Source organism: Elephas maximus, chromosome 8, assembly GCF_024166365.1.
Source record: "Elephas maximus indicus isolate mEleMax1 chromosome 8, mEleMax1 primary haplotype, whole genome shotgun sequence".
NCBI lineage: Eukaryota > Metazoa > Chordata > Mammalia > Proboscidea > Elephantidae > Elephas > Elephas maximus.
This window is the reverse complement of record NC_064826.1, coordinates 41460198-41486339: the sequence shown is the minus strand read 5'-3', so window position 1 is coordinate 41486339 and position 26142 is coordinate 41460198. Positions and strand designations below refer to the sequence as shown.

At 39.8% G+C, this 26142-nt stretch overlaps 1 protein-coding gene and 1 non-coding gene across 2 annotated transcripts in view; both read right to left on the bottom strand.

Annotated features, from left to right (window-relative positions):
- The window catches only part of LAMB4 (laminin subunit beta 4), a 107568-nt gene extending 99228 nt beyond the window's left edge, over positions 1–8340 (bottom strand). The window contains 2 exon segments of the mRNA XM_049893544.1: positions 1132–1293; positions 8307–8340. Coding sequence (XP_049749501.1) covers positions 1132–1293; positions 8307–8340 — 196 coding nt within the window.
- A 4586-nt stretch (positions 8341–12926) lies between these two features.
- Positions 12927–13033, bottom strand: LOC126082303 (U6 spliceosomal RNA). Its single transcript, XR_007518540.1, has one exon. It is a non-coding gene; the product is annotated as a U6 spliceosomal RNA (small nuclear RNA).
- Between the last annotated feature and the right edge of the window lie 13109 nt (positions 13034–26142).

Genomic DNA, 26142 nt, shown 5'->3' with positions numbered 1-26142 from the left:
TTTAAGAGAAAAGGCTAGTGGTACAAAAATACGTTCATGCTGGGAATTTATGGTGTTTAGATTATACAATTGTCAAGTGGTATTGTGGGGTTGGTATGCACTGAATTCAACATTCTACACCCCTCTTTATCTAAGGCAGAACAGTGAGTACTCATGTTCAGCATAATGGCCTTGAGACCCTTATGAATCTTCATTTTTCACTGAGTCAATTACGCCCCTCTATGGGATTTTTTTTTATGGGAGTCACTAAGGAGTTCTGGAGACGCAGTGGTTAAGAGCTCAGCTGCTAACCAAAAGGCTGGTGGTTTAAAACTGCTCCATGGGAGAAAGCTATGGCAGTCTGCTTGCATAAAGATTACAGCCTTGGAAACCCTATAGGGGCAGTTCTACTCTGTCCTATAGGGTCACTAAGGGCTGATATGACTCAAAGCAATTTTCTTTAATGGGAATCATTAAGGAGTCCTGGCTGCTATCTGAAGCGTCAGTGTTTCCGGGGGAAAGATGTGGCAGTCCTGCTTCCTTTTGTAAAGATTACAGCCTGGGAAACCCTATGGGGAAATTCTACTCTGTCCTATAGGATCACTATGAGTTGGAATTGACTCAATGGCAACAGATTTGGTTTTTTTTTATTTTTTATTTTTATTATGGGAGTCAGTAACGCAGCTAAGTAGACCAGTAGATTGTATAGTAATTTCCAGTCAAAGACTAAACCAAAACACTTTGCTGTCTAGCTCTAAAGGTAACCAAAAAATCAAACCCACTGCTGTTGAGTCAATAACGACTCAGCAACCCCGTAGGGTTTCCAAGGCTGTAAATCTCTATGGAAGCAGCCTGCCACATCTTTCTTCCACAGAGCAGCTGGTGGTTTCCAAATGCCAACCTTTCAGTTAGCAGTTGAACACCCAAGGCTCCTTCTAAAGGTAACAAAGAGATATATACTAAGCAGATCTCCCCTATTTCCTAATTAGTTGTGATTTCCTCAACTTTGAATTATATTACCTGTGTCTCCTTTCTTTAGGAAGGAATATTGTCTCCTTCTTTAGAGTTGTCTGGGTTGCCTGCCCCAGATACACTTGGAAAAAGAGACATCATTGATTAGATAATGTCCCAACAAGTAAACAAAGGACAAACCCACCTCCAGGTAGCTGAGGATGCAGTATTTCTGGGCTCCTCTCAGCCTGCAGGTAGAAGAAGTCGTTAGCTGAGCGCCACGGCCCACTAGGAGATCGCCAGTGGTAGGATGACAGACACCCCTGTTACATTCATCTTGAGCTTTCGAGCAACTGAGCAACCCTTGAAAACAAAAGAACGGCTACATGGCAAGGCAGCCTAAGGCAGCACAAGGCCTGAAGAATCACCTGGTTAAGTCAGAAAGTTAACAGTCTGCTTATTTTTAATACCATTTTTGTTGTTCATTAGGATCCCAGTTAGTACATGCTATTGGTACCCTCAGCCTGATGGAATGCACCTAGCCTGGAGGTGTTCCATCTGTGTTCCCTGTGCCCATCTGGGGTAGCCTGTAGCCAATGATTGATGGACAGGGGGTTCAAAAAGCTGGCCCCATTGCCTTAGGCTGGGATCAACTCTCAGGTGCAATTCATGCTCAGAACCTCCCTGTGGGGTCAGGTTGAAGCCTGACTCCAGTTGGAATCATATCTTGCCCTCTCCATTTCCCTTTTTCCCTTTCTCCTGAGAGTTTTCTCTCAATATATCACTAGCACAAAAATCCCTACCTTGAGCTCTGCTTCTAGGGAAACTGATCTGAGCAGCCTCTAAAAAAGAGCAGCCTCTACTTACTGGGAATTCTTAATGTGTCATTTTTAGAGTAAATGAAACAAAAGAACAAAAGACCTGTTGCTGTGGAGTTGATCCCTACTCATAGCAGCCCTATAGGACAGAGAAGAGCTGCCCCATAGGGTTTTCAAGGCTATAAATCTTTATGGAAGTAGACTGCAATATCTTTCTCCCACAGAGTGGCTGGTGGGTTCCAACCGCTGATCATTCGATTAGTAGCCAAGCACTTAACCACTGTACCACCGGGGCTCCTTAAAAACCTGTTGCCGGGGACATCTATGTCAATTGGTGTAACAAAATGTATTAAGAAAACATTCTGCATCCCACTTTGGTGAGTGGCACCTGGGGTCTTCAATGCTAGCAAGCAGCCATCTAAGACGCATCAATTGGTCTCAACCCACCTGGAGCAAAGGAGAATGAAGAACACCAAAGACATAAGGTAATTATGAGCCCAAGAGACAGAAAGGGCCACATAAATCAGAGGCTCCATCAGCCTGAGACCAGAAGAACTAGGTCGTGCCCAGCTACAACTGATGACTGCCCTGACAGGGAACACAACAGAGAATTCCTGATCAAGCAGAACAGTGGGATGCAAAGCTGAGAGTCTCATAAAAAGACCAGACTTAATGGTCTGACTGAGACTAAAAGGACCCTGAAGGTCACGGTCCCTGGACCATCTGTTGGCCCAAGACTGGAACCATTCCTAAAGTCAATTCTTTAGACAGGGATTGGTCTGGACTATAAGACAGAAAATGACAGTGGTGAGGAGTGAGCTTCTTGGCTCAAGTAGACACATGAGACTATGTGGGCAGCTCCTGTCTGGAGATGAGAAATCAGAGGGAGACAGGAGCTGGCTGAATGGACAAGGGGAATACAGGGTGGAGAGGAGGAGTGTGCTATCTCATTAGGAGGAGAGCAACTAGGAGTAAATAAATTTTTGTATGAGAGACTGACCTTATTTGTAAACTTTCACATAAAGCACAATAAAAAAAATAAAATTAAAAAAACCCCAAAACCTTGTTGCTGTTGAGTCAATTCCAACTCACAGCGACCCTACATAATGAAGACTAATTCATAGACCCAAGGAAGGAGATGCCCAGTCCTGCCTGTGATAGCTGTTGTTCCTACCTGTACAAAAGAAATTGGAGCATTTAAGAAACTCTTTCTCATAAAATATGTAAATTCAATTGAATCCCTGGATTGTTGGGTTCAGATACACCCTGGAACAAATCTCATTTCTGATGCTCATCAGATTTGTCACAAAGCAATTTGGTCACAAGTGAGATAAGATCATGGTGGGAACTACTATCTCATTGTCACCTCAACTCTCCACTCTGCATATGTAGTCTCTGAGATACGGTTCTTAAATTTTGATTCAAAAACTTTTTTTTTAATGTAAATTTGTTCAAAGGTTAAGTTCTGGAAAAGTGGTGAGCTCTTCACAAAAAAATTAATAGTATGTTATAATTGTATTAAAATTTTAGCCTACTAAACTATTGCTAAATAGTAGTAGTGATAGTGGAAAGTAAAGCAAAACACAACTTCAGCCTTGATAGCTGATAGAAGAGTGATGATAGAAGAAGGCTTAAGTGATTTCAAAGTCAGCTGCCATTGGTTGGAAAAAATACAACCATAGAGTAGCTATATTTTTTTCTTTCTCTCTCTCTCTCTCTTTTTAATTTGTTGCAATAGTAAAAAAAAAAAAATCAGGAGTTCTAAGCAGAGAACCTGGAAAGGTTGTGCATAACTGAACCTGATCCGAACCCGTTGCCATCGAGTCGATTTCGACTCATAGCGACCCTATAGAACAGAGTAGAACTGCCCCATAGAGTTTCCAAGGAGCGCCTGGCAGATTTGAACTGCCGACCTTTTTTGGTTAGCAGCCATAGTACTTAACCACTGCGCCCCCAGGGTTTCCAGGTTGTAAATAAGTTATAAATATTCAGGCAAATATATCTCTTGCTAGAGACAGAGGGAAAAAACACCAACAGTAAATGCTTTTGATGTCAAGCCACCTAGAAGAATCTAAACCATAGTTTAAGGATTGTACAGTCACAAGGAATCCTTTGAGTCTATAAAAAGATTTACATTAAATTAGGAAAATTGTACTTCCCTCAAATCTGAGGTAAAACCAGGGGAGATTATGGAGTAATTAAAAACACAGAGGCTGGTAAATAACCTAGGTATAGTCAGGCATAGCTAATTGGCTATGTTTAGGCACCTAACAACAACAAGGCATTTATATATTTATTTAATATTGTTCAAAAGATGTATCGGACTACTGAGTTTGTAGCCAGCTCCCCAAACCCATTGGGCCAATGCACTAGTGGATGATGAATGGTCAAAACTTTGCTTGCTGGGTAGATTTGGTGTAATAACTATTCGAGCCTCATTTTTTTCTTTTACAAAATGTCCATGGAATGTGTTGAACTGATCTCTAGGCCAACAGGATTCTACATAAGAAAAGACGCTGAATGTATAGAAATCACTACTCTTACACATTGGTGGCGGGAATGTAGAATGGTGCAGCTACTGTGGAAAATAGTTTGGCAATTCTTCAAAAAGTTAAGAATAGAATTATAAACCAAAAAAAAAAAAAAAACCAAACCGATTCCCATCAAGTCGATTCTGGCCCATAGAGACCCTATAGGACAGAGTAGAACTGCACCACAGGGTTTCCAAGAAGCAGCTAGTGAATTCAAACTACTGACTTTTTGGTTAACAGCTGTAGTTCTTAACCACTGTGCCACCAGGGATCCAGAATTACCACATGACTCAGCAATTCCACTTCTATTTACATACCCAAAAGTCTTGAAAGCAGGAACTCAAACAGATAAACTTGTACACCAATGTTCATCACAACATTATTCACAATAGCCAAAAGGTGGAAATAACCCAAGGGTCCATCAACAGACGAATGGATAAATAAAACGTGGTGTATACATACAATAGAGTACTATTAAGCCACAAAGAGAAATGAAGTTCCAATACACGCTATGACATAACCTTGGAAATATGATGAATGGAATAAGTTAGATACAAAAGGACAAATGTTGTATTATTCCACTTATATGAGATATCCAGAATACACAAATGCGTACAGACAAAAGTTTATTAGTGGCTAAGGGGCTGGGGAAAGGCAGAAATGGAGAGTTATTGCTTATAGGGCATTGAGTTTCTGTTTGGGTGATGAAAACCTTTTGGAAGTAGTGGTGATGGTTGCACAACATGGTGGATGTAATTAATGTCACTGAATCGGACACTTGAAAGTGGTTATAATGGCAAATTTTTGATATGTATTTTTACCGTAATAATTTTTTTTTAAAGGGTGCTGAGGACTTGGGAAATACTATATTCCTCCTTTGGATATTCTGCTCATGCTACATGTGGATTAACTAAGACTTCCCTTATAGCAATTTATTGTTTTAGACAAGTTTCGTCCTGAATTCTTCTATTGCAACTGCTGCCTTAGAGATTTAACATGTTTTTTTCAACTTGACTTGGCCAAACTTGTTCTGATCAGATGTGTGCGTTTCAGAAATAGAACTGTTCCAGGACTTAGAGACATTGAACTGTTATTCATATAATAAGTGAAAATATTAATTTTCTGATTTAAAATACTTGGCAGAAAGTGTCTAGAAACATAAGCTGTTGAACCTTCCTGCCTGAACACAGCCTCAGCAAAATCCTTTCTGGGCAGAAGTTTTCAACTGCCGGATGATCTCATTAGGAAGAGGTAGGGGTTGATTTAGAGAATTAAAATGCTTATATCTTTGGACAATGTGTTTCTGAAAAATGACCTACAGCTTGAAGATAGAACCTTATTAAAAATTAATTTAGAAGATCTGGTCATTTATAGAAAGCTTGGAGTAAATTCTTCTACAAAGTGAAGGGTCATTTTGTAGGAATAGCTATTATTTCATAATTTCGCTAATAATTTTGTACATTATATTAATTTTTTTAATACATGAGATGCTTTCACACACTTTAGAGTTCCCATCAGTATTTTAGAGAATGTAAACACACACACGTACTCATACCCATTTAGTTATTATGGACAAGAAAAGGTACAAACAGCACATGTCAGATAAGGTTTACACGTTGTAGACAGTTCCCCAAGCCCGTGGGGCCAATGCATTTTTTATGATTCTTTGTCCTTAACTTTCTCAGTCAAAACGCACGACAAAGTGATGAAATAGGCTCCAGTATTTTTAATATATATATTTTACTATACGTATATATGTATATATATGTATGTATACATATTATATGTATTTAAAACTATACATAATCAGCTTGAGCATTTTCTGGTTGATAATTCAACCAGCCACCACCCATCTGTCAGTTTGTTGTACTTTAGTGCCTTGCATGTTGCTATGAAGCTGGAAGCTATGCCACTGGTATTTCAAACATCAGCAGGGTCATCCATGGTGGACAGGTTTTGCCAAGTTTCCAGACTAAGACTGATCAGGTGGAAAGACCTGGTCATGTAATTCTGAAAAGTAGCCAGTAAAAACTCTATGGATCACAATAGAATATTGTCTGATATAATGCTGGAAGATGAGCCTCCCAGGTTGGAAGGCCTTCAAAATATTTAGTGGCTACAACAGTGGACTCCAGCATAACTATAATGATGAAGATGGTGCAGGACTGGACAACTTGTTTCATTCTATTGTACATGGGTTTGCCATAGATGGAGCTGACTCAATGGAAACTAATAACAACAACATAACCATGGGCAACCCTAGAGAGCTGGACTAGATTATAGCACGTTTAGGTTTAGAAATGCAGGACCTATTTCAGTACGGCCTTTTCTGTTCAAGCTAATTTAGTTTTGAAGATCTTCTCTCCAGAGAGAGGGGTTCCCTGGTCTGGGAGGGCTCTCTGAGCAATTGTGGAGTGGCTTAGAATTTCAGGAAGTGTGAGAGGGGTATTCTACATAGAGGCTGGGGAGATGGGTGCAGTGACCTTCAGCATTCCCTTCTCATTTCAGATACTGGTCGAGTCCCACAGAGCAATCCAGGGTAGATATAGATCATAACCACCCTTCTCTGACCAACCAAGGTGTAATCTGAGAGTCTCAGATGATCACAAGAACCTGCTACCACTGGTTTGTGGCTCACATTGCTGAGGGAGGGAATTTTCAACAGAAAGAACGAGTAGCTCACCATCTGGAGCAATTCTTCTTTCCTCCATTATCAGCAAAACTAGCTGGGAAATTACCTTAGGGTTGGGGAATGGCAAAATTACAAAGGTGAGATTCTTTGTTTGCTTCCATGAAGAAACTGAGCATGCGTTTTTAAAGAGAAGATTCTAAGAAATTTAGTTAGTATTCAGTACCCAAAGGCAGGGCTGCTGTAGCTGTAGAAAGGTTGGAATCAAAGACAGTAATTGTTGGAAACATCTTTTCTATGACTAATGCAAACTATTCTCAGTTTATTAAAGACAGCAGAGACGTGGAGAATTTGGCCTTTTAGCTTAGAGCTGCTGCTTGTTTAGAAGAGGAAACTTTGCCTATAAAATCTTCGTAAGAACTCAATATTGGGACAATTGCTACATTCAAAGCAGTTATTTAAAAAAAATTACTTGTCAATTTTTTGTATATTTGTCAATTAAGAATCTGAAAGTATTTTACTAGCATTACCTGCTGATGATAACAACCCATTGAAAACCCTTTGCCATGGAGTTCATTCCCACTCATGGCAACCCCATGTGTCCATAGGGTTTTCTTGGCTGTAATCTTAACGGAAGCAGATCACTAGGCCTTTCTTCCATGATGCTACTGGATGGATTTGAAAGTTCACCTTTAGGTTAGTAGTACCTATGTGTGGATACTAACCATGACTAAGTGGAATTTCTAGTTGCTTGACAAAATTAAACAGCAGAATAGACAAGCAGATATATAAATCCATTGCAATCGAGTTGACTCTGACTGATAGTGAGTGACCCATAGGACAGGGTAGAACTGCTCCATAGTGTATCCAAGGCTGTAACCTTTACAACCTTGGCAGAAATACAGCTACCACGCTCCTTGGAAGTAAGGATGGTGAGACTTCTTCTCATGTACTTTGAACATCTTATCAGGAAGCACCAGTCACTGGAGAAGGACATCATGCTTGATAAAGTAGAGGATCAGAGAAAAAGAGGAAGACCCTCAATGAGACACATTGACACAGTGGCTGTAACAATGGGCTCGAACACAGCAATGATTGTGAGGATGGCGCAGGATGGAGCAGTGCTTTTTTCTGTTGTACATGGGGTCCCCATGAGTTGAAACCGACTTGACAACATCTAATAGCAACGACAACAATCTTTACGGAAGCAGACTACCACATCTTTCTCCTGCTGAGGGGCTGGTGGGTTTGAGTGTAACCACTGTACCACCAGGGCTCCTCTTGCAGATACATACATTGTAGAAAAAAAGAATTGAATATGTTTTAAAATTACCTCTATTAAATCTTTTAAGACAATTCCACACAGGCAGAAAATGGATTTTGACAACTAATACTCACCAAGGTGCAAAAACAGGGCCAGCTGAAATTGCATTTCTTTGTCAGGAAATGATTAAATTCAAGTTTTCTAGGTTAAAAAAAAATAGGTCAAAGTCAGTTGCCAATAGATTCAGTAATTGCTACCATCACGGTATTTATAAGCTCTCAGATTTGTCTGATGTTTCCTGTTCTTCAGGGATACAAAAAACTTTCAATGCTCTGTTCCTTAAAAAATAAGAGTGTATAAAATGTTTACAAATACTTGTTTATTATTAATGTTTTTCATGTTGTAGCGTCACAAAATATTTTGTGGAACATAATAGAAAACTAGTATAATTTCCTTAGCATATTTTAATTCATTTTTGGCCCATTTTTATCGTCATGAAATTTTTCCTTAAAAAAAATTACACAATCAATGCATACTCATTGTAGAGAAAATTCAAATAGGCAAAATGAAGGAAATATCATCAAGAGAAAATCAGTGTTATTATCTTACTATATGTTCTTTGATACTTTTTTCCTTGCATATAAATATTTTTGAAAAATGTTATCATACTGTATGCTCGTTTTAATATATACCAAACATCTTTCTGCACAAACAAATGTGTTTTAATAGCAGTGATTTTCAATCCAGTGAAGGACATCAGGATCACCTTGGACTTCTACTAGCCAAACCTGCACCTCTTCCCTTTGTGGATGTAGTTATGCCCCTCTAGAGAGACACCTTCCTTCCCAGAGTCATTGTTGTGGCAAGCCTTGATGTAGATGAGAGTATATGTGTACCTCAGCGAGTTGGGAAAGAAGAAGATACATTGCTCTTCTACGCTAGCATTTTTAATTATTGCATAGTATTCCTCTGAATCCAGGAACCAGAATTTAACAAGTCCCCTATTATTTGATGTGTAGTTTGTTTCTAAAATTTTTCTGTTACACTGATTTCTGTTAAATCTTTGCACATATCCTTGATTATCTCCTAGGATATATTAAATGGGGTAGGAATGATGGGTCAAAGAAAATATATATTCATATATATATTCACTCTGCCCTATAGGGTCGCTATGAGTCAGAATTGACTCGATGGCGATGGGTTTGTTTTTTTGTTTTTTTTATATATATATATATATATAGTTGATGTTGTTGTTAGGTGCCATCAAGTTGATTCTGACACATGGCCACCCCATGTGTGCAGAGTAGAACTGCTCCATAGGGTTTTCAAGGCCATGACCTTTCAGAAGCAGATCATTTGACCTGTCTTTGAGGTACCTCTGGGTGGGTTCAAACCACCAACCTTTTGGCCAGTAGTCAAGTGCTTAACTGTTTGAGCCACCCAGGGATATATATTTCAGCAAATTTCCCATGCTGTGATCCAAGCTCTTTACACAGTCCCGTGTTCATTTCTGAAGTCCAATGTTCTAAGAAAATGACACACTGGATGGTGCCCCTGCAGCACCTCCATTTGAAAATGAGCTCTCTCTGTTACTGGCTACCTACAATTTTGAACTAATGACTTTGTACGAAACCTTGTGAAGACCTACAGGGGAATCCAGAGCAGAGCTTCAGGAAAGTCTATTCTGTATCAGCCACCTGGACCGAGCACTTTTTTCTAGGTGGTGCTCCCTCGTTGCCTTGTCATCAGGGCCAGGCCAGTCAACTTCTGGTCAGTTACACAGATACAGTTTTGATAATCCCAGTCTTGAGGTTGTCCTGGGTTCAGAAACCCTGCCTGAACGGCTTCATTCTGTCCAGGAATGCAGAAAGATTGGCAACGTGGTTATCCTTTTAATAAGAACAGGCAAGAGAAGCAAAATTTTAAAAAATATTATTTTCTATAACCAAAGAAGGAGATCTGGTGGCAAAATGGTTAAGCGCCTGACTGTAAACGGAAAGGTTGATGGTTCCAACCTATCAGGAGCTCTGGGGGTCCTGCAAAGATTACAGGCTAGGAAACCTTATGCGGCATTTCTATTCTGTCATATAGGGTCTCTGTGAGTCAGAATTGACTCTATGGCACACAACAACAACAACATACCCAAAGAAACTGAACTCAATAAGATTATGATCTATGAGAATAGCCCACAATTCGCAGTTTGAAATGATGCAGCTCTGGGGTTGCTGAGGGTAATTAATGAAAGTGCTACACAGGAAACATCATGGCATCCCAGTGGGGAATCCAATCACAGGGCAGATTCCAAATGGAAAGACTTGTTTCCAACAACGGACCATGGGCTAAAATCCATGGAGGGACTCTAAGCATTGGAATCCCGAGAGAGATGAAGATTGCAGAATTCCAAGAACTTGGATTTAGAGAGAAAGGAGGCAGGATTCCAATGCTGGTTGCAAAAGTAAAGTAGCAAGTGAAATGCCTTTGCGGAGTGTTTGCGGGTGGGGGGTGGGGGGACACAAAACTTCCCTGGTAGCACATTTCATCACACTTGTGATAAAAATAAATTTCCGAGAATTTTCTCTGTCTGTTTGAGAATTTTCTTCAAGCAATAACAAAGGTCTTGGTACAAAGAAGTGAACTAGCATAAATCAACCAAGATCAAGAATGACCTGCCCCTGAAAAGAGGAACGGGAGGAACTAGAAGATCCCAAACTGGATGAGAATACACACGTTCTCTTATTAATAGTTACTTTTGAATTATCACCAGTTTTTCAGTAAGGAAATGAAGGACAGAATCATACTGCTTAACAATAACACCGCTGCCTGCTGAATACGCCCTCTTCCATCAGTTGGTCACAATTCCGGCTGTGCCTTAGGATCCCCTGGGGAGATTTTTTTAAACTACTGTTGCTCAGACCCAAACCAGAGCAATTAAGTCAGAATCTCTGGAGGTGGGGTCCAGGTACCAATGTGTTTAAAAAACTCCCCAGGGGAGTCTAATATGTTGCCAGGGTTGAGAATCACTGATAGTTCAGTGGTAGATGAGTGAAAAAACCCCACTGCCTTTGAGTCCCACTTACAGTGACCCTGTAGGACAGAGCAGAACTGCCCAATAGGGCTTCTAAGGAGTGGCTGGTGGATTCGAAATGCCGACCTTTTGGCTAGCAGCTGATTTCTTAACCACTGCGCCACCAGGATAGAGACCTAAAACTCATTAATTTGCCCCCACACACCTACTCTCCTCCTGGATTCCATTCTAAGGGAAGGGCATAACCCCACTGTTCCCAAACTTTGCTCCGTATTAGTATCACCTAACCCATTGCTGTCAAGTTGATTCCGACTCATAGCGACCCTAGAGGACAGAGTAGAATTGCCCGTAAAATTTCCAAGGAGCACCTGGCAGATTCAAACTGCTACCTTTTTAGTTAGCAGCCGTAGCTCTTAGCCACTATACCACCAAGGTCTCTTAGAATCACCTAGGGAGCTGCTAACACTTCTACTGCCCAGGTGACATTCCATACCAATTAAATTATAATACCTGGGGATGAGGCCCAGCATCAGTCTTTTTTTTTTTTTAACAATATTTTATTGTGTTTTTAGTGAAGGTTTACACATTTTAGGTTCTCATTCAACAAGTTCTACACAAATTGTTCAGTAACATTGGTTACATTTCTCACAATGTGTGAACATTCTCATTATTTCTGTTTTGATTGTTCCATTTCCATTAATCACCTTTCCCTGCCCCTTACATTCTGATTTTTGTTTTAAAGTAATTTTTGACGTTTTGGCCTCATAGAGATGATTTTTTTTTAAAGGAGCACAGTACTCATAGGTGATATTCTTTATTTTGTGAGCAGATCTGTTATTTAGCTAAAAGTTGACCTCAGGGGCTAGTTTTAGGTCAAGGCTTAAAGAGTATCTCAGGGCAATAGGCTCAGGGGGTCCTCCAGTCTTAACCAGGCCAGTAAGCCTATTTCTTTTTTTTTTTTTGGAATTTGAGACTCTGTTACACATTTTTCTTCTATTCTATCAGGGTCTACCTATTTGTAGTGGTAGCTGGGCACCATCTAGTTCTTCTGGTCTCAGGGTAGATGAGACTGTGATTTGTGTAAATTATTAGTCCTATAGACTAGTTTCTTCTTTGAGCCCTTAGTTTCCTTTTTTTTTCTCTCTGGTTGAGTGGAGACCAATAGTTGTATCTTACATGGCCGCTCACAAGCTTTTAAGACTCCAGATACTACTCACCAAACTAGGACATAGAACATAAACTTTATGAACTATACGATGCCAATTGACCAAGATGTCCCAGGAGACTATGGTCCTAATCCTTCAAACCAGAAAACCAACTCCTGGAGGTGTTTGGTTATGTCTAAGAAGTATCTATAACTGTGCCTCCTATGTGCTTCATTATATGTGTATGACTATATATGCATATGGTTATTGTTATGGTTATATACAGGCATATACATATGCATATACCTATTAATACACACATATATACTCACATATTCATACCTCTACACATACGTGCCTACCTACTGACTCGACGGCAGTGAGTTAGTGGGTACATACATATATATACTGGCACATATATTTTTTGGTTGCTGTTGTTTCAAAATTATATACGCCATAGCAATTATGAAAAGGTTCTTTTTTCTTGTGCACATTTTAGTGAATCATTTGCCTTCATCAAGCTGTGCATACTTCACCCTCATTCGGTGTTACCAGCATTTTTACATACTATATTATTAATATTTTTTAGTATGGAATCCTTCACGAACTTGTGTGTCATCCTTGTGCAGGGGCCATGCTAATCTTCTCTGTATCATTCCAATTTTAGTACATGTGCTGCTGAAGCAAGCACTCAGCATCAATATTTTTTTGAAAGATCCCAGGTGATTGAAATGTGCAACAAAGTTTGGGACCCACTGACATCACCATGAACCTGTTTGCTCAGGCCAGAATCCTGAGGGTCATTCTGTTCCTTCTTTCACCCTTCAAATCCGAATTTCTGTCAAGACCTTTTGATCTTATCTCTTTAAACATTGGTTCTCAAAGTGGTCTCCAGACATAATAATGTAACTAACTCATCCTGGTTTGCTTGGGACTTTTCCAGTTTTAGCACCAAAAGCTCTAGGTCCCAGGAACCTTATTGGTCCTGGGCAAACCTAGATGGCTGGTCACCCTACCAGACCAGCAGTATTGGCATCCCCTGCAAACTTGTTAGAAATGCAAATTTCGGGTCCCTAGCCTAGGACCTACTGAAGTAGACACCCTGGGGGTGGGACTCAGGCTTGGTGCTCGAACATTCCAGGTGAGTCTGATACATGCTCAACTTTGAGAACAGTTGTCCTAAGTAACTTCCAGGGCCACACTGTGAAGATCAGTGCTGCTGCTGCTGCCCCTTCTCTGAAAGCCCATTCTATGGTGGGTGCTTTCTTAAATGCCTGCGTGGTGCAGTGGTCCCCTAGTTACACACTACATGCAGGTCCAGGCTGTGGTGCTCAGGGGCAAGCAGAGCAGGTGGGTGGGGACACCCTTCACTGAACTCTGTCTTAACTGGATCCATTCCTGCCTGAATGTACCCGCTTTTCTTAGTTTATTCAGAGAGGGGCTTCTTTTTCTAGCCCCTCAATATGCAAAACTGATGTCCCGTTAAAATAGAAACTTTTATATTGTGAATAATCTTCTAGGGAGAAAACAGTAAAAGACAATTTTCCTTCGGTCTAACCTGAGGTCTTTCTTGTGAAACTTCTCATCTCTCTGAGTGGGGTATTCTTATCTCCACGACTATTCTTATTTCTTAAGGCGTAAAGTACAATTTAAAAACAATTTTTTATTTTATTTGTTTTTGAGAGTACATACTGCAGAACACACCAATTCAACAATTTCTACATTTTTTTTAAATAACAGCTTTATTGAGATATAATTCACATACTGTAAAATTTACCCTTAAAGTGTACAATCCATTAGTTTTTAATATATCCACAGACTCGTGCAACCATCATCACTATCTAATTTTGGAACGTTTTGTCACTTCAAAAAGAAACCCCCCACACTTTAGCAATCATCCCATATCTATTCTCTCCCCAAACCTTAAACAACTAATCTACTTTCTGTCTCTATGGGTTTCCCTATCCTGGACTTTCATATGAGTAGAATCTTATAATACGTGGTCTTTTGTCTGGCTCCTTTCACTTAACATAATGTTTTCAAGGCTCATCCATGTCGTAGCATGTACCTCTACTTCATTCCTTTTTATTGCTGAATCATATTCCATTGTACAGATATGCAATATTTTGTTTATTTAGTTGGTTCTTTCCACTTTTTTGCTATTATGAATAATTCTTGAACAAGTTTTTCTGTGGATGTAGTGTTCTCGTTTCTTTAAGTAAGTACCTAGGAGTGGAAACATTTTGCTTTCAAAAAAAAAAATTATGACCTTGTCTAAACCTAACAGATGGTGAACACATGAAAACAAGGATTCATATTTTTATCTCCAGAAGTACTTAGAAAAATGACAAAAAATGTTTATTGACTTGAATTTATAGTAGCTTGCCTTTCTTATGTTAAAGTACTTGAGTGTTGTCATGGATTGAATTATGTCTCCCAAAAAATGTGTGTATCAACTTGGTTAGGACATGATTCCCAGTGCTCTGTGGTTGTCCTCCATTTTGTGATTGTAATTTTATGTTAAAGAGGACTAGGGTGGGATTATAACACCTTACTGGGTCACATCCCTGATCCAATATAAAGGGAGTTCCCTGGGGTGTGGCTTACACCACCTTTTATCTCTTAGGAGATAAAAGGAAAGGGAAGCTAGCAGAGAGTTAGGGACCTCTTACTACCAAGAAAGCAGTGCTGGAGCAGAGCGTGTCCTTTGGACCTGGAGTCCTTGTGCAGAGAAGCTCCTAGTCTGGGTGAAGATTGATGATAACGAATCTCCCTCTAGAGCCAACAGAGAGAGAAAGGTGTCCCCTGGAGCTGACACCTGGAATTTGGGCTTGTAACCTACTAGGCTGTGAGAGAATAAATTTCTCTTTGTTAAAGCCATCCACTTGTGGTATTTCTGTTATAGCAATGCTGGATGACTAAGGTAAGTGTCTAACCTTGGCATGAATCTTGTGCATAGCACACTCTTGTTTTTAGATTACTGACTATTCCACTAAGGTTACCTCACCTGCCCTTACTTGAAGGCTTTGGATGGCTGTACCCTGGTGTTGCTGTGCCCCACTGGAGCTGCTTTTACTTCATTTTCAAGATCTTTGTCTCCAGTGCCCATTCTGCGTGCTCTCTGGTGCAGACCTTTTTCCTTCTTGTTCCCTACAGCCTTGTCTGCGCTTTCTGCTCTTATGTACTGTGGCTTTCTCCCCATATTCATATATATATATATATATTTTTTACTTGCCATAACCCCAATGTGGAACTAGGGCTGTTTTTGAACCTGAGGATTTACATAATATAATAGGAAGCATCTGGGAGATAAGGGGGCGCTATATATTTAATCCCCTTTTTAAGTCTCGAAATATATCATAGCCAGAAAAATTCTAAAGGAGGTCATTCATTCTAGGTCTTCGTCTCCTTTTAGAACTGTTCTTAAAACTAGCTTATGAGAAACAATCTGATTCCAACCCACATCTAGTGAAGGACTAACATCTTTCAGGTTAGAAGAACTGACTTGTGGCTTGAAGTATTTACTCTATGGAGTTCTGCAGTGCCCAGTGGAATGATGGGTGGAAAATGGGCTTTGGCTTCTATTTCCTCTGCTCAAGTGATGGGAGTGGCCCCAAAGAAATGACAACACTGGTGTTCAAAATTCCTTAATCCAGCCATCTCTGCTTGTTTGAAATGCCTGAGGCAGAGAGCAATGAAGAGGTAAGCTAATTCTGGTTTTCAGGCTGCTAAAATTATTCTCGCCTAAAAAGGTCCAATAAAATGTGGTAAAGGGACTTAACCTACCCCTGATTTTCTCACTTCTCTATGTCACCTTGCAAATGGACTCTTGGCCTTCCTGTTACCGTGTAGTTCCTTGTGTAGCCCCTCGCTCAGTTCTACATCCTGAAATGGATCAGTGAAGATGGATTGTGGCTGCTCCCTATAACTCCCCCTGAAGACACCAGGAACTTATCGGGTTTCCTGCTTTCCAGCAGGGCAGCAGTTTTCAACAGAGGACATTTTTACAGACATTTTGCTACATAGGGGATCAGGGTGCTACTGGCATCTAGTGTGTGGAGGCCAGGGATACAGTTAAATAAATATCCTACAATGCACAGGACAGCCCCTGACACGAGCACGTGCCCATGCGTGCGCACACACACACATGCACACATACACACACACACACCCCCCAAGGAATTATTCTGTCCAAAATACCCATAGTGCTGAGCTTGAGAGACTCTGCAAGTGGCTTCAGTGCCCTTAACCATGGACCTTATTATTCCCCCCTTCATTCCCATTAGTTGCTCACTTCTGTTCTTCCTCTCCATCTTCTATAAGCCTCAAACTAGATGAGCATTACATTAAGTCTGGAAGCCTTTAGATATTTTATTATTGGAAATCCCCTACCCAGGCATTATAAAACCCACAGCTGCACATATCAACATAATTTTAGAGGTTGTGGTAATCTCATCCACACCCTTCCTTTGTCAAGCTATAAATTCAATCAGTGCATGGCTTTTCTGGTTGGCTTAACAGAGTTGACATTTGAGAAGTTTGTGGAGCTACACAGGATTTGGTGAATTTGAGTTACATGTGTAAAAGTCATTGGGACTAATATTATCCCTTCTTTGGAGGAGAAGCATGCAAATGTATTTACAGAGATAGTTGTTGCACGAATGCTGTTAGATGATCATCTGTTGCTGTCGAGTCAATATTGACTCATAGCAACCCTATAGGACAGAGTAGAACTGCCCCACAGAGTTTCCAAGGAGCGCCTGGTGGATTCGAACTGCTGACCTTTTGGTTAGCAGCTGTAGCACTTAACGACTACACCACCAGATTTCTGTTAGGTAATTACTGGCCTTAGAATATATTGTGTTGCAATAAACAGTAAAATATATTAAACTGACAATAACTAATTTTCTGGCTTTGCTAACTTGCCCTCGCTTGAAGGCTGCAGCCTGTTCAGCTTCTTGTCAGTTTTCTTTTTTGTCTAAATAATCTAGATGAAAGAGATGCAGATATGAAGTGTGTATAAGGCCAAACTCCCTGGCTCCTAGAGTGTTTGTAAGCAGTCTGCCCACAGGAAAGGTACACTCCCACTTCTCCTTCTGCCCCCTCCTTCTGAAAACTACCTTGTAATGTGTAGCACATATACCATTATAAATATTTTCATATTTGTCTGTAATTCTTTTTCCAATGTGCTTCAGTGAAGTGGGAAATTTTATGTATTGAAAAGGACAATTCTCATAGAAGTCTTATGTTTAACTTTTCCTTATTTGTGTAATGCTTCTTCCTTCAAATTACATCTGGAATCATTAGAGATTTCAATAACATCTGCCTATACAGCATCACAGCGAGGAATATAGAACGCAAAGCTGTAAAGTTTAATTTTCTTTCAATTACAGCAGACACTGGGTTTTCCTGAAAACTTGTTTATTTACACATTTGGAAGATATGGGTGGTTTTTCTATAGCATCTGAACCTTTTCTAAAATGGTCACAAGTTATATGGCCCTGAAAAATAAGAATTCATCTAATGCACAATTTCAAATTGTCCACTTCAACACTACATTTGAAGTTTTCTTGACAGTACAGAGAGGCTCACGACATTGCCTGAGCCTCACTCATGCACTAAGCGTCAGGTGTACCATCAACTCTGTGTTATGCAGCAATGACCTGGTGTATTTGTATAAAATATCATCTGATTATGTATCATTCCCTAAAGGTATTGCTTATACTCTACAGTCTAACATATTATACTTTATTTTATACTATAGGCCGGCTTTAAGCATACTCCACAGATTCTGAACTTGTGAATGCTTCCATTTAATCCATGAACTGCCAACTGGACAGTAAGCGAGAAGACAGGACTTACCAGGATGTGAGGTCTGTGGTGAGAGGCCCAGGCAGCAAGAGTGGCATGTAAAGACACACCTGAAAATGAGAGTCAATTTAAGCAGAAAATGTTTGCCCCGAGGCACCTACAGGAGGAAAAAAAAAAAAGAGAGAAGTGTTCCAAAACCTGCCAGAAAGGTGATCTGTGAAGTTATTTGCCTTTGGTTTGGCTTCCGCACATACACACCCTGCTTACAGAGGGAAAGAGTGCACTTTTTTCTTCACAATTTTTATTGTGCTTTAAGTGAAAGGTTACAAATCAAGTCAGTCTCTCACACAAAAACTTATATACGCCTTAATAAAAAAATAACCCAGTGCCGTCGAGTCGATTCCAACTCATAGCAACCCTATGGGACAGAGTAGAACTGCCCCATAGAGTTTCCAAGGAGCGCCTGGTGGATTTGAACTGCTGGCCTCTTTGTTAGCAGCTCTAGCACTTAACCACTACGCCACCAGAGTTTCCAATACACCTTGTACATACTCCCAGTTACTCTCCCCACAATGAGACAGCCCGCTCTCTGCCTCCACTCTCTCTTTAATGTCCATTTCGCCAGCTTCTAACCCTCTCTAACCTCTCATCTCCCCTCCGGGCAGGAGGTGCCAACATAGTCTCAAGTGTCCGCCTGATCCAAGAAGCTCACTCCTCACCAGTATCCCTCTCCAACCCATTGTCCAGTCCAATCCATGTCTGAAGAGTTGGCTTCGGGAGTGGTTCCTGTCCTGAGCCAACAAAGGGCCTGGGGGCCATGACCACCTCGGTCTTTCTAGCCTCAGTCAGACCATTAAGTCTGCTCTTTTTATGAGAATTTGGACTCTGCATCCCACTGCTCTCCTGCTCCCTCAGGGGTTCTCTGTTGTGTTCCCTGTCAAGTCAGTCATCAATTGTAGCCGGGCTCCATCTAGTTCTTCTGGTCTCAGGATGACGTAGTCGCTGGTTTATGTGGCCCTTTCTGTCTCTTGGGCTCATAATTACCTTGTGTCCTTGGTGTTCTTCATTCTCCTTTGATCCAGGTGAGTCGAGACCAATTGATGCATCTTAGATGGCTGTTGCTAGCATTTAAGACCCCAGACGCCACTCTTCAAAGTGGGATGCAGAATATTTTCTTAAGAGATTTTATTATGCCAATTGACTTAGATGTCCCCTGAAAACACGGTCCCCAAACCCCTGCCCCTGCTACACTGGCCTTCGAAGCATTCAGTTCATTCAGGAAAGTTCTTTGCTTTTGGTTTAGTCCAATTGTGCTGACCTCCCCTGTATTGTGTGCTGTCTTTCCCTTCACCTAAAGTAGTTCTTATCTGCTATCTAATTAGTGAATATCCCTCTCCCATGCTCCCTCCCTCCCCCCTCTAGTAACCACAAAAGAATGTTTTCTTCTCAGTTTCAACTATTTCTCAAGTTCTTATAATAGTGGTCTTATACAATATTTGTCCTTTTGCAACTGACTAATTTCACTCAGCATAATGCCTTCCAGGTTCCTCCATGTTATGAAATGTTTCACAGATTCCTCACTGTTCTTTATTGATGCGTAATATTCCATTGTGTGAATATACCATAATTTATTTATCCATTCATCCATTGATGGGCACCTTGGTTGCTTCCATGTTTTTGCTATTGTAAACAGTGCTGCAGTAAACATGGGTGTGCATATATCTGTTTGCGTAAAGGCTCTTATTTCTCTAGGATATATTCTGAGGTGTGGGATTGCTGGATCGTATGGTAGTTCTATTGCTAGCTTTTTAAGGAAGCGCCAAGTCGATTTTCAAAGTGGCTGTACCATTTGACATTCCCACCAGCAGTGTAGAAGTGTTCCAATCTCTCCACAGCCTCTCCAACATTTATTATTTTGTGTTTTTTGGATTAATGCCAGCCTTGTTGGAGTGAGAAGAAATCTCATTGTAGTTTTGATCTGCATTTCTCTAATGGCTCATGATCGTGAACATTTCCTCATGTATCTGTTAGCTACCTGAATGTCTTCTTTAGTGAAGTGTCTATTCATACCTTTTGCCCATTTTTTAATTGGGTTATTGCCTTTTTGTAGTTGAGTTTTTGCAGTATCATATAGATTTTAGAGATCAGGCACTAATTAGAACTGTCATAGCTAAAAACTTTTTCCCTGTCTGTAGGTAATCTTTTTACTCTTTTGGTGAAGTCTTTGGATGAGCATAAGTGTTTGATTTTTAGGAGCTCCCAGTTATCTAGTTTTTCTTCTGCATTCTTAATAATGTTTTGTATACTGTTTGTGCCATGTATTAGGGCTCCTAACGTTGTCCCTATTTTTCCTTCCATGATCTTTATTGTTTTAGATTTTGCATTTAGGTCTTTGATCCATTTTGGGCTTGTTTTTGTGCATGGAGTGAGGTATGGGTCTTGTTTCATTTGTTTGCTGACAGATATCTAATTATACCAGCACTACTTGTTAAAAAGACTATCTTTTACCCATTTAACAGTTTTGGGGCCTTTGTCAAATATCAACTGCTCATATATGGATGGATTTATGTCTGGATTCTCAATTCTGTTCCACTGGCCCAGGTATCTGTTGTTGTACCAGTACCAGGCTGTTTTGACTATGTGGCAGTATAATAGGTTCTAAAATCAGGTAAAGTAAGGCCTCCCACTTTGTTCTTCTTTTTCAGTAATGCCTTATTTATCCTGGGCCTCTTTCCCTTCCACATGAAGTTGGTGATTTGTTTCTCCATCTCGTTAAAGAATGTTGTTGGGATTTTAATCGGAATTGCATTAAATGTGTAGATCGCTTTTGGTAGAATAGACATTTTTATAATGTTAATTCTTCCTATCCATGAACAAGGTACGTTTTTCCACTTATGTAAGTCTCTCTTGGTTTCTTGCAGAAGTGTACTGTAGTTTTCTTTGTATAAGTCTTTTACATCTCTGGTAAGATTGATTCCTAAGTATTTTATCTTCTTGGGGGCTACTGTAAATGGCATTGATTTGGTGATTTCCTCTTCAATGTTCTTTTTGTTGGTATAGAGGAATCCAGCCTATTTTTGTACGTTTATCTTGTATCCTGATACTCTGCTGAACTCTTCTGTTAGTTTCAGTAGTTTTCTTGAGGAATCCTCAGGGTTTTTTTTGTGTATAAGATCATGTCATCTCGAAGTAGAGATACTTTGACTTTTTCCTTGCCAATCTGGATGATCTTTATTTCTTTATCTAGCCTAATTGCTCTGGCTAGGACCTCCAACACAATGTTGAATAACAGCAGTGATAAAGGGCATCCTTGTCTGGTTCCTGATCTCAATGGGAATGCTTTCAGGCTCTCTCCATTTAGGGTGATGTTGGCTGTTGGCTTTGTATAAATGCCCTTTACTATGTTGAGAAATTTTCCTTCTATTCCTATTTTGCTGAGAGTTTTTATCATGAGTGGGTGTTGAACTTTGTCAAATGCCTTTTCTGCATCAATTGATAAAATCATGATTCTTGTCTTTTGTTTTATATATGTGGTGGATTACATTAATTGTTTTTCTAATGTTGAACCATCTGCATACCTGGTATGAATCCCACTTGGTCATGGTGAATTATTTTTTTGATATGTTTTTAAATTTTAGAATTTTGTTGAGGATTTTTGCATCTACATTCATGAGGGATATAGGTCTATAATTTTCTTTTCTTGGGGTGTCTTTACCTGGTTTTGTATCAGGGATATGGTGGCTTCATAGAATGATTTTAGTAGTACTCCGTCCTTTTCTATGCTCTGAAATACCTTTTAGTAGTAGTGGTGTTAACTCTTCTCTGAAAGTTTGGTAGAACTCTGCACTGAAGCTGTCTGAACCAGGGCTTTTTTTTTTTGTTGGGAGTTTTTTGATTACCTTTTCAATCTCTTCTTTTGTTATGGGTCTATTTAGTTGTTCTACCTCTGTTTGTGTTAGTTTAGGTAGGTAGTGTGTTTCTAGGAATTCATCCATTTCTTCTGGGTTTTCAAATTTGTTAGAGTACAATTTTTCATAGTAATTTGATATTATTCTTTTAATTTCAGTTGGGTCTGCTGTAATGTCTTCCATCTCATTTCTTATTCGGGTTATTTGCTTCCTCTCCTGTTTTTCTTTTGTCAGTTTCACCAGTGGTTTATCAATTTTGTTGATTTTTTCAAAAAGCCAGCTTTTGATCTTGTTAATTCTTTCAATTGTTTTTTCTGTTTTCTATTTCATTTAGTTCAGCTCTAATTTCTGGTATTTGTTTCCTTCTGGTGCCTGTGGGTTTCTTTTGTTGTTCTCTTTCTATTTATTCAAATTGTAGGGATAATTCTTTGATTTTGGCCCTTTCTTCTTTTTGGATGTGGGCATTTATTGATATAAATTGGCCTCTGAGCACCACTTTTGCTGTGTCCCAAAGGTTCTGACAGGAAGTGTTTTCATTCTCATTGGATTCTATGAATTTCTTTATTCTATCCTGAATGTTTTCTATAATCCAGTCTTTTTTGAGCAGGGTATTGTTCAGTTTCCAAGTGTTTGATTTCTTTCCCCTGCTTTTCCTGTTATTGATTTCCACTTTTATGCCCTATGGTCAGAGAAGATGCTTTGTAATATTTCAATGTTTTGGACTCTGCTAAGGCTTGCTTTATGACCTAATATGTGGTCTATTCTAGAGAATGTTCCATGTGCACTAGAAAAGAAAGTATACTTGGTTGCTGTTGGGTGGGGTGTTCTGTATATGTCTACGAAGTCAAGCTGGTTGATTGTGGCATTTAGATCTTCTGTGTCTTTATTGAGCTTCTTTCTGGATGTCCTGTCCTTCACTGAAAGTGATGTGTTAAAGTCTCGTACTATTATTGTGGAGCTGTCTATCTCACTTTTCAATGCTGGTAGAGTTTGTTTTATGTATCTTGCAGCCCTGTCATTGGGTGCATAAATATTTAATATGGTTATATCTTCTTGGTATATTGTCTCTTTAATCATTATATAGTGTCCTTCCTTACTCTTTCTGATGGATTTAACTTTAAAGTCTATTTTGTCAGAAATGAATATTGCCACTCCTGCTCTTTTTTGATTGTTGTTTGCTTGATATATTTTTTTCCATCCTTTGAGTTTTAGTTTGTTTGTGTCTCTAAGTCTAAGGTGTGTCTCTTGTAGGCAGCATATAGATGGATCTTGTTTTTTAATCCATTCTGCCACTCTCTGTCTCTTTATTGGTGCATCTAGTACATTTACATTCAGAGTAATTATGGATAGGGGAACTTGGTGCTATCATTTTGATGTCTTTTTTTGTGTGTTGTTGACAATTTCTTTTTCCCGCTTAATTTTTTTGTGCTGAGTAGTTTATCTTTATATATATATTTTTTCCTCTTATTGGTTGCTGTTGATTTTGTTTCTGCTGAGTCTCTATTTTTTTTCTTGTATTTTACTTTGATGAGTAGGATAGTTTGTCTCCTTTGTGGTTATCTTATTATTTACCCCTATTTTTCTAAATTTAAACCTCACTTTTATTTCTTTGTATCGCCATATCTTCCTCTCCATATGGAAGGTGTATGATTACATTTCTTAGTCTCTATTATTTTAATGTTGTCTTCTTTTATATAATAACATCGCTGTTACCCTGTTTTGAGCTTTTTTTTTTTTAATTTTTATAATCTTGCTTTTTTTTTTTTTTTTTTATTTCCCTGTCTGGGTTGACTTCTGGTTGCTCTGCCCAGTGTTCTAGTCTTGGATTGATATCTGATAGTATTGATTTTCTAACCAAAGAACTCCCTTTAGTATTTCTTGTAGTTTTGGTTTGGTTTTTATGAATTCCCTAAACTTGTGTTTATCTGGAAATATCTTAATTTCACCTTCATATTTAAGAGACAGTTTTGCTGGATATATATGATTCTTGGCAGGCAATTTTTTTCCTTGCATTTTTTAAATATGTCATCCCATTGCCTTCTTGCCTGTGTGGTTTCTGCCGAGTAGTCCGAGCTTATTCTTATTGGCTCTCCTTTGTAGGGGACTTTTTGTTTATCCCTCACTGCTCTTATAATTCTCTCTTTATCTATGGTTTTGGCAAGTTTGATTATAACATGTCTTCGTGACTTTCTTTTAACGACTACCTTATGTGGAGTTTGATGAGCATCTTGGATTGATATCTTCTCATCTTTCATGATATCAGGGAAGTTTTCTGCCAACAAATCTTCAACAATTCTCTCTGTATTTTCTGTTGTCCCTCCCTGTTCTGGTACTCCAGTCACTCGTAGGTTATTTCTCTTGATAGAGTCCCACGTGATTCTTAAGGTTTCTTCATTTATTTTTAATTCTTTTATCTTATTTTTCTTGAAATACCTTAGTGCCAAGTATTTATCTCCGAGTTCAGAAATTCTAGCTTCTACTTGCTCAATTCTGCTCCTCTGACTTTCTATTGAGTTGTCTACTTCTGTAAATTTTATTGTTAATCTTCTGAATTTTTGATTGCTGTCTGTCTATGGATTTTTTCAGCTTATTAAACTTTTCATTATGTTCCTGAATAACCTTTCTAATTTCTTCGATTGCTTTATCTGTGTGTTCCTTGGCTTGTTCCGTGTATTACCTCATTTCCTTCCTGATGTCTTGAAAAAAGGGTTCTGTATATTAAACTTTCGTATTCTGGCTCTGGTAATTCCAGAAATGCACTTTCACGTAGAAGATCCCTGGATTCTTTGTTTTGAGAGCCTGTTGAGGTGATCATGGTTCATTTCTTTATATGACTTGATATTAACTATTGTCTCCGAGCCATCTGTAAGTTATTATTTTAGTTTATGTTTGCTTACTATGTCATTTGACGGCACCGGGTTTTTTTTTGGTGGGTTACTATGTCATAACTTCTTGCTTTGTTTGGTTTTGGTATACCCCTATGGGTTGCTTGAGTGAGCTAGCTTGATTATTTTCACCTTTGAAGCTCTTACGGCCTGTCCCCAGATGGCTAGAGCTTTTATCAGGTATATCAGTCTAGGAGTCCATTCAGTTTTCTTGTGTGAATTTAGCTCAGGTTTCCAGGTAGCTGATCATCAAGTGTGTGGTACAGGCTCTGTCCTACAGTCTCAGAGGGACAGGGGTGATTGGCATATATTCTGGCATCTGATTGCAGCAGGGGGTCACACTCTGAACAAGGCAGGGGGCTGAGAACCGACCCCCATTGTCTCTGAGGAAAGTGCATCCCTGTTTCCTAGAGCGTGCTGGTGGGTGGGTTCTGCAGAGGGACCACGGGTACCCAAAGTTTTTGGATGTAATGACTGGGAGGTACCAGTAATCTTTGGACCCCTGTGGCGGGTGGCTGGGTGACCTGAGTGGAGCTACCAGTCCTTAGGTCCCTGATGTGGTGAGGACTTTGTTTAATAGGCAAAGCGATGTCAAACATCAAACACCCACCGCTCAACCACACGGCTGAAATGGTTGGTCTGCCAACAAGGGCCTATTCTCCTGAAATAGGCCCACACAGGTCCATGCAGAAGGGAAAGGTGCTCAAAGTCTACGGACGGTTTATGCCTGGGCAGAAGCCGCTTCTGTCCTGAGCTCCTCCGGTTAGTGGAGCTAGCAAATTATCTTTTCGCCCAATTGCAAATTTTTTCCTTCCCCAAGGCCGGGAGGATGGCTCTAGGTGGTAAACAGTGCCTATCTCAGGTCCAGGGAATTCAGCAGCTGAAGCCAGCTTGGGGGTGTGGGAACGCAGTAAAATATACCCAAGTACTTAGCTTTTGCTGAGAGTGCAGTTCTTCTAGGTTCCGGAGGTGTGAGTAGGCTGTATGGCTGGCTGCTTCTCTCAGACGAAACTGCGGCTGAATTTAAGTACCGGCCCACCATTGCCACCGCTCTGGGAATGGTGCCTGAGGGCTCCCCGCGATGCAGGTCCAGTTACTCCTCTCCGCTTCTGAATGGTCTCTTCCTTCCCTTGCCCCTCAGTTCATTTTCTAAGCTTACCTTTGAAGTTCAGGGCTCCCAGCTTGTCACAAATATA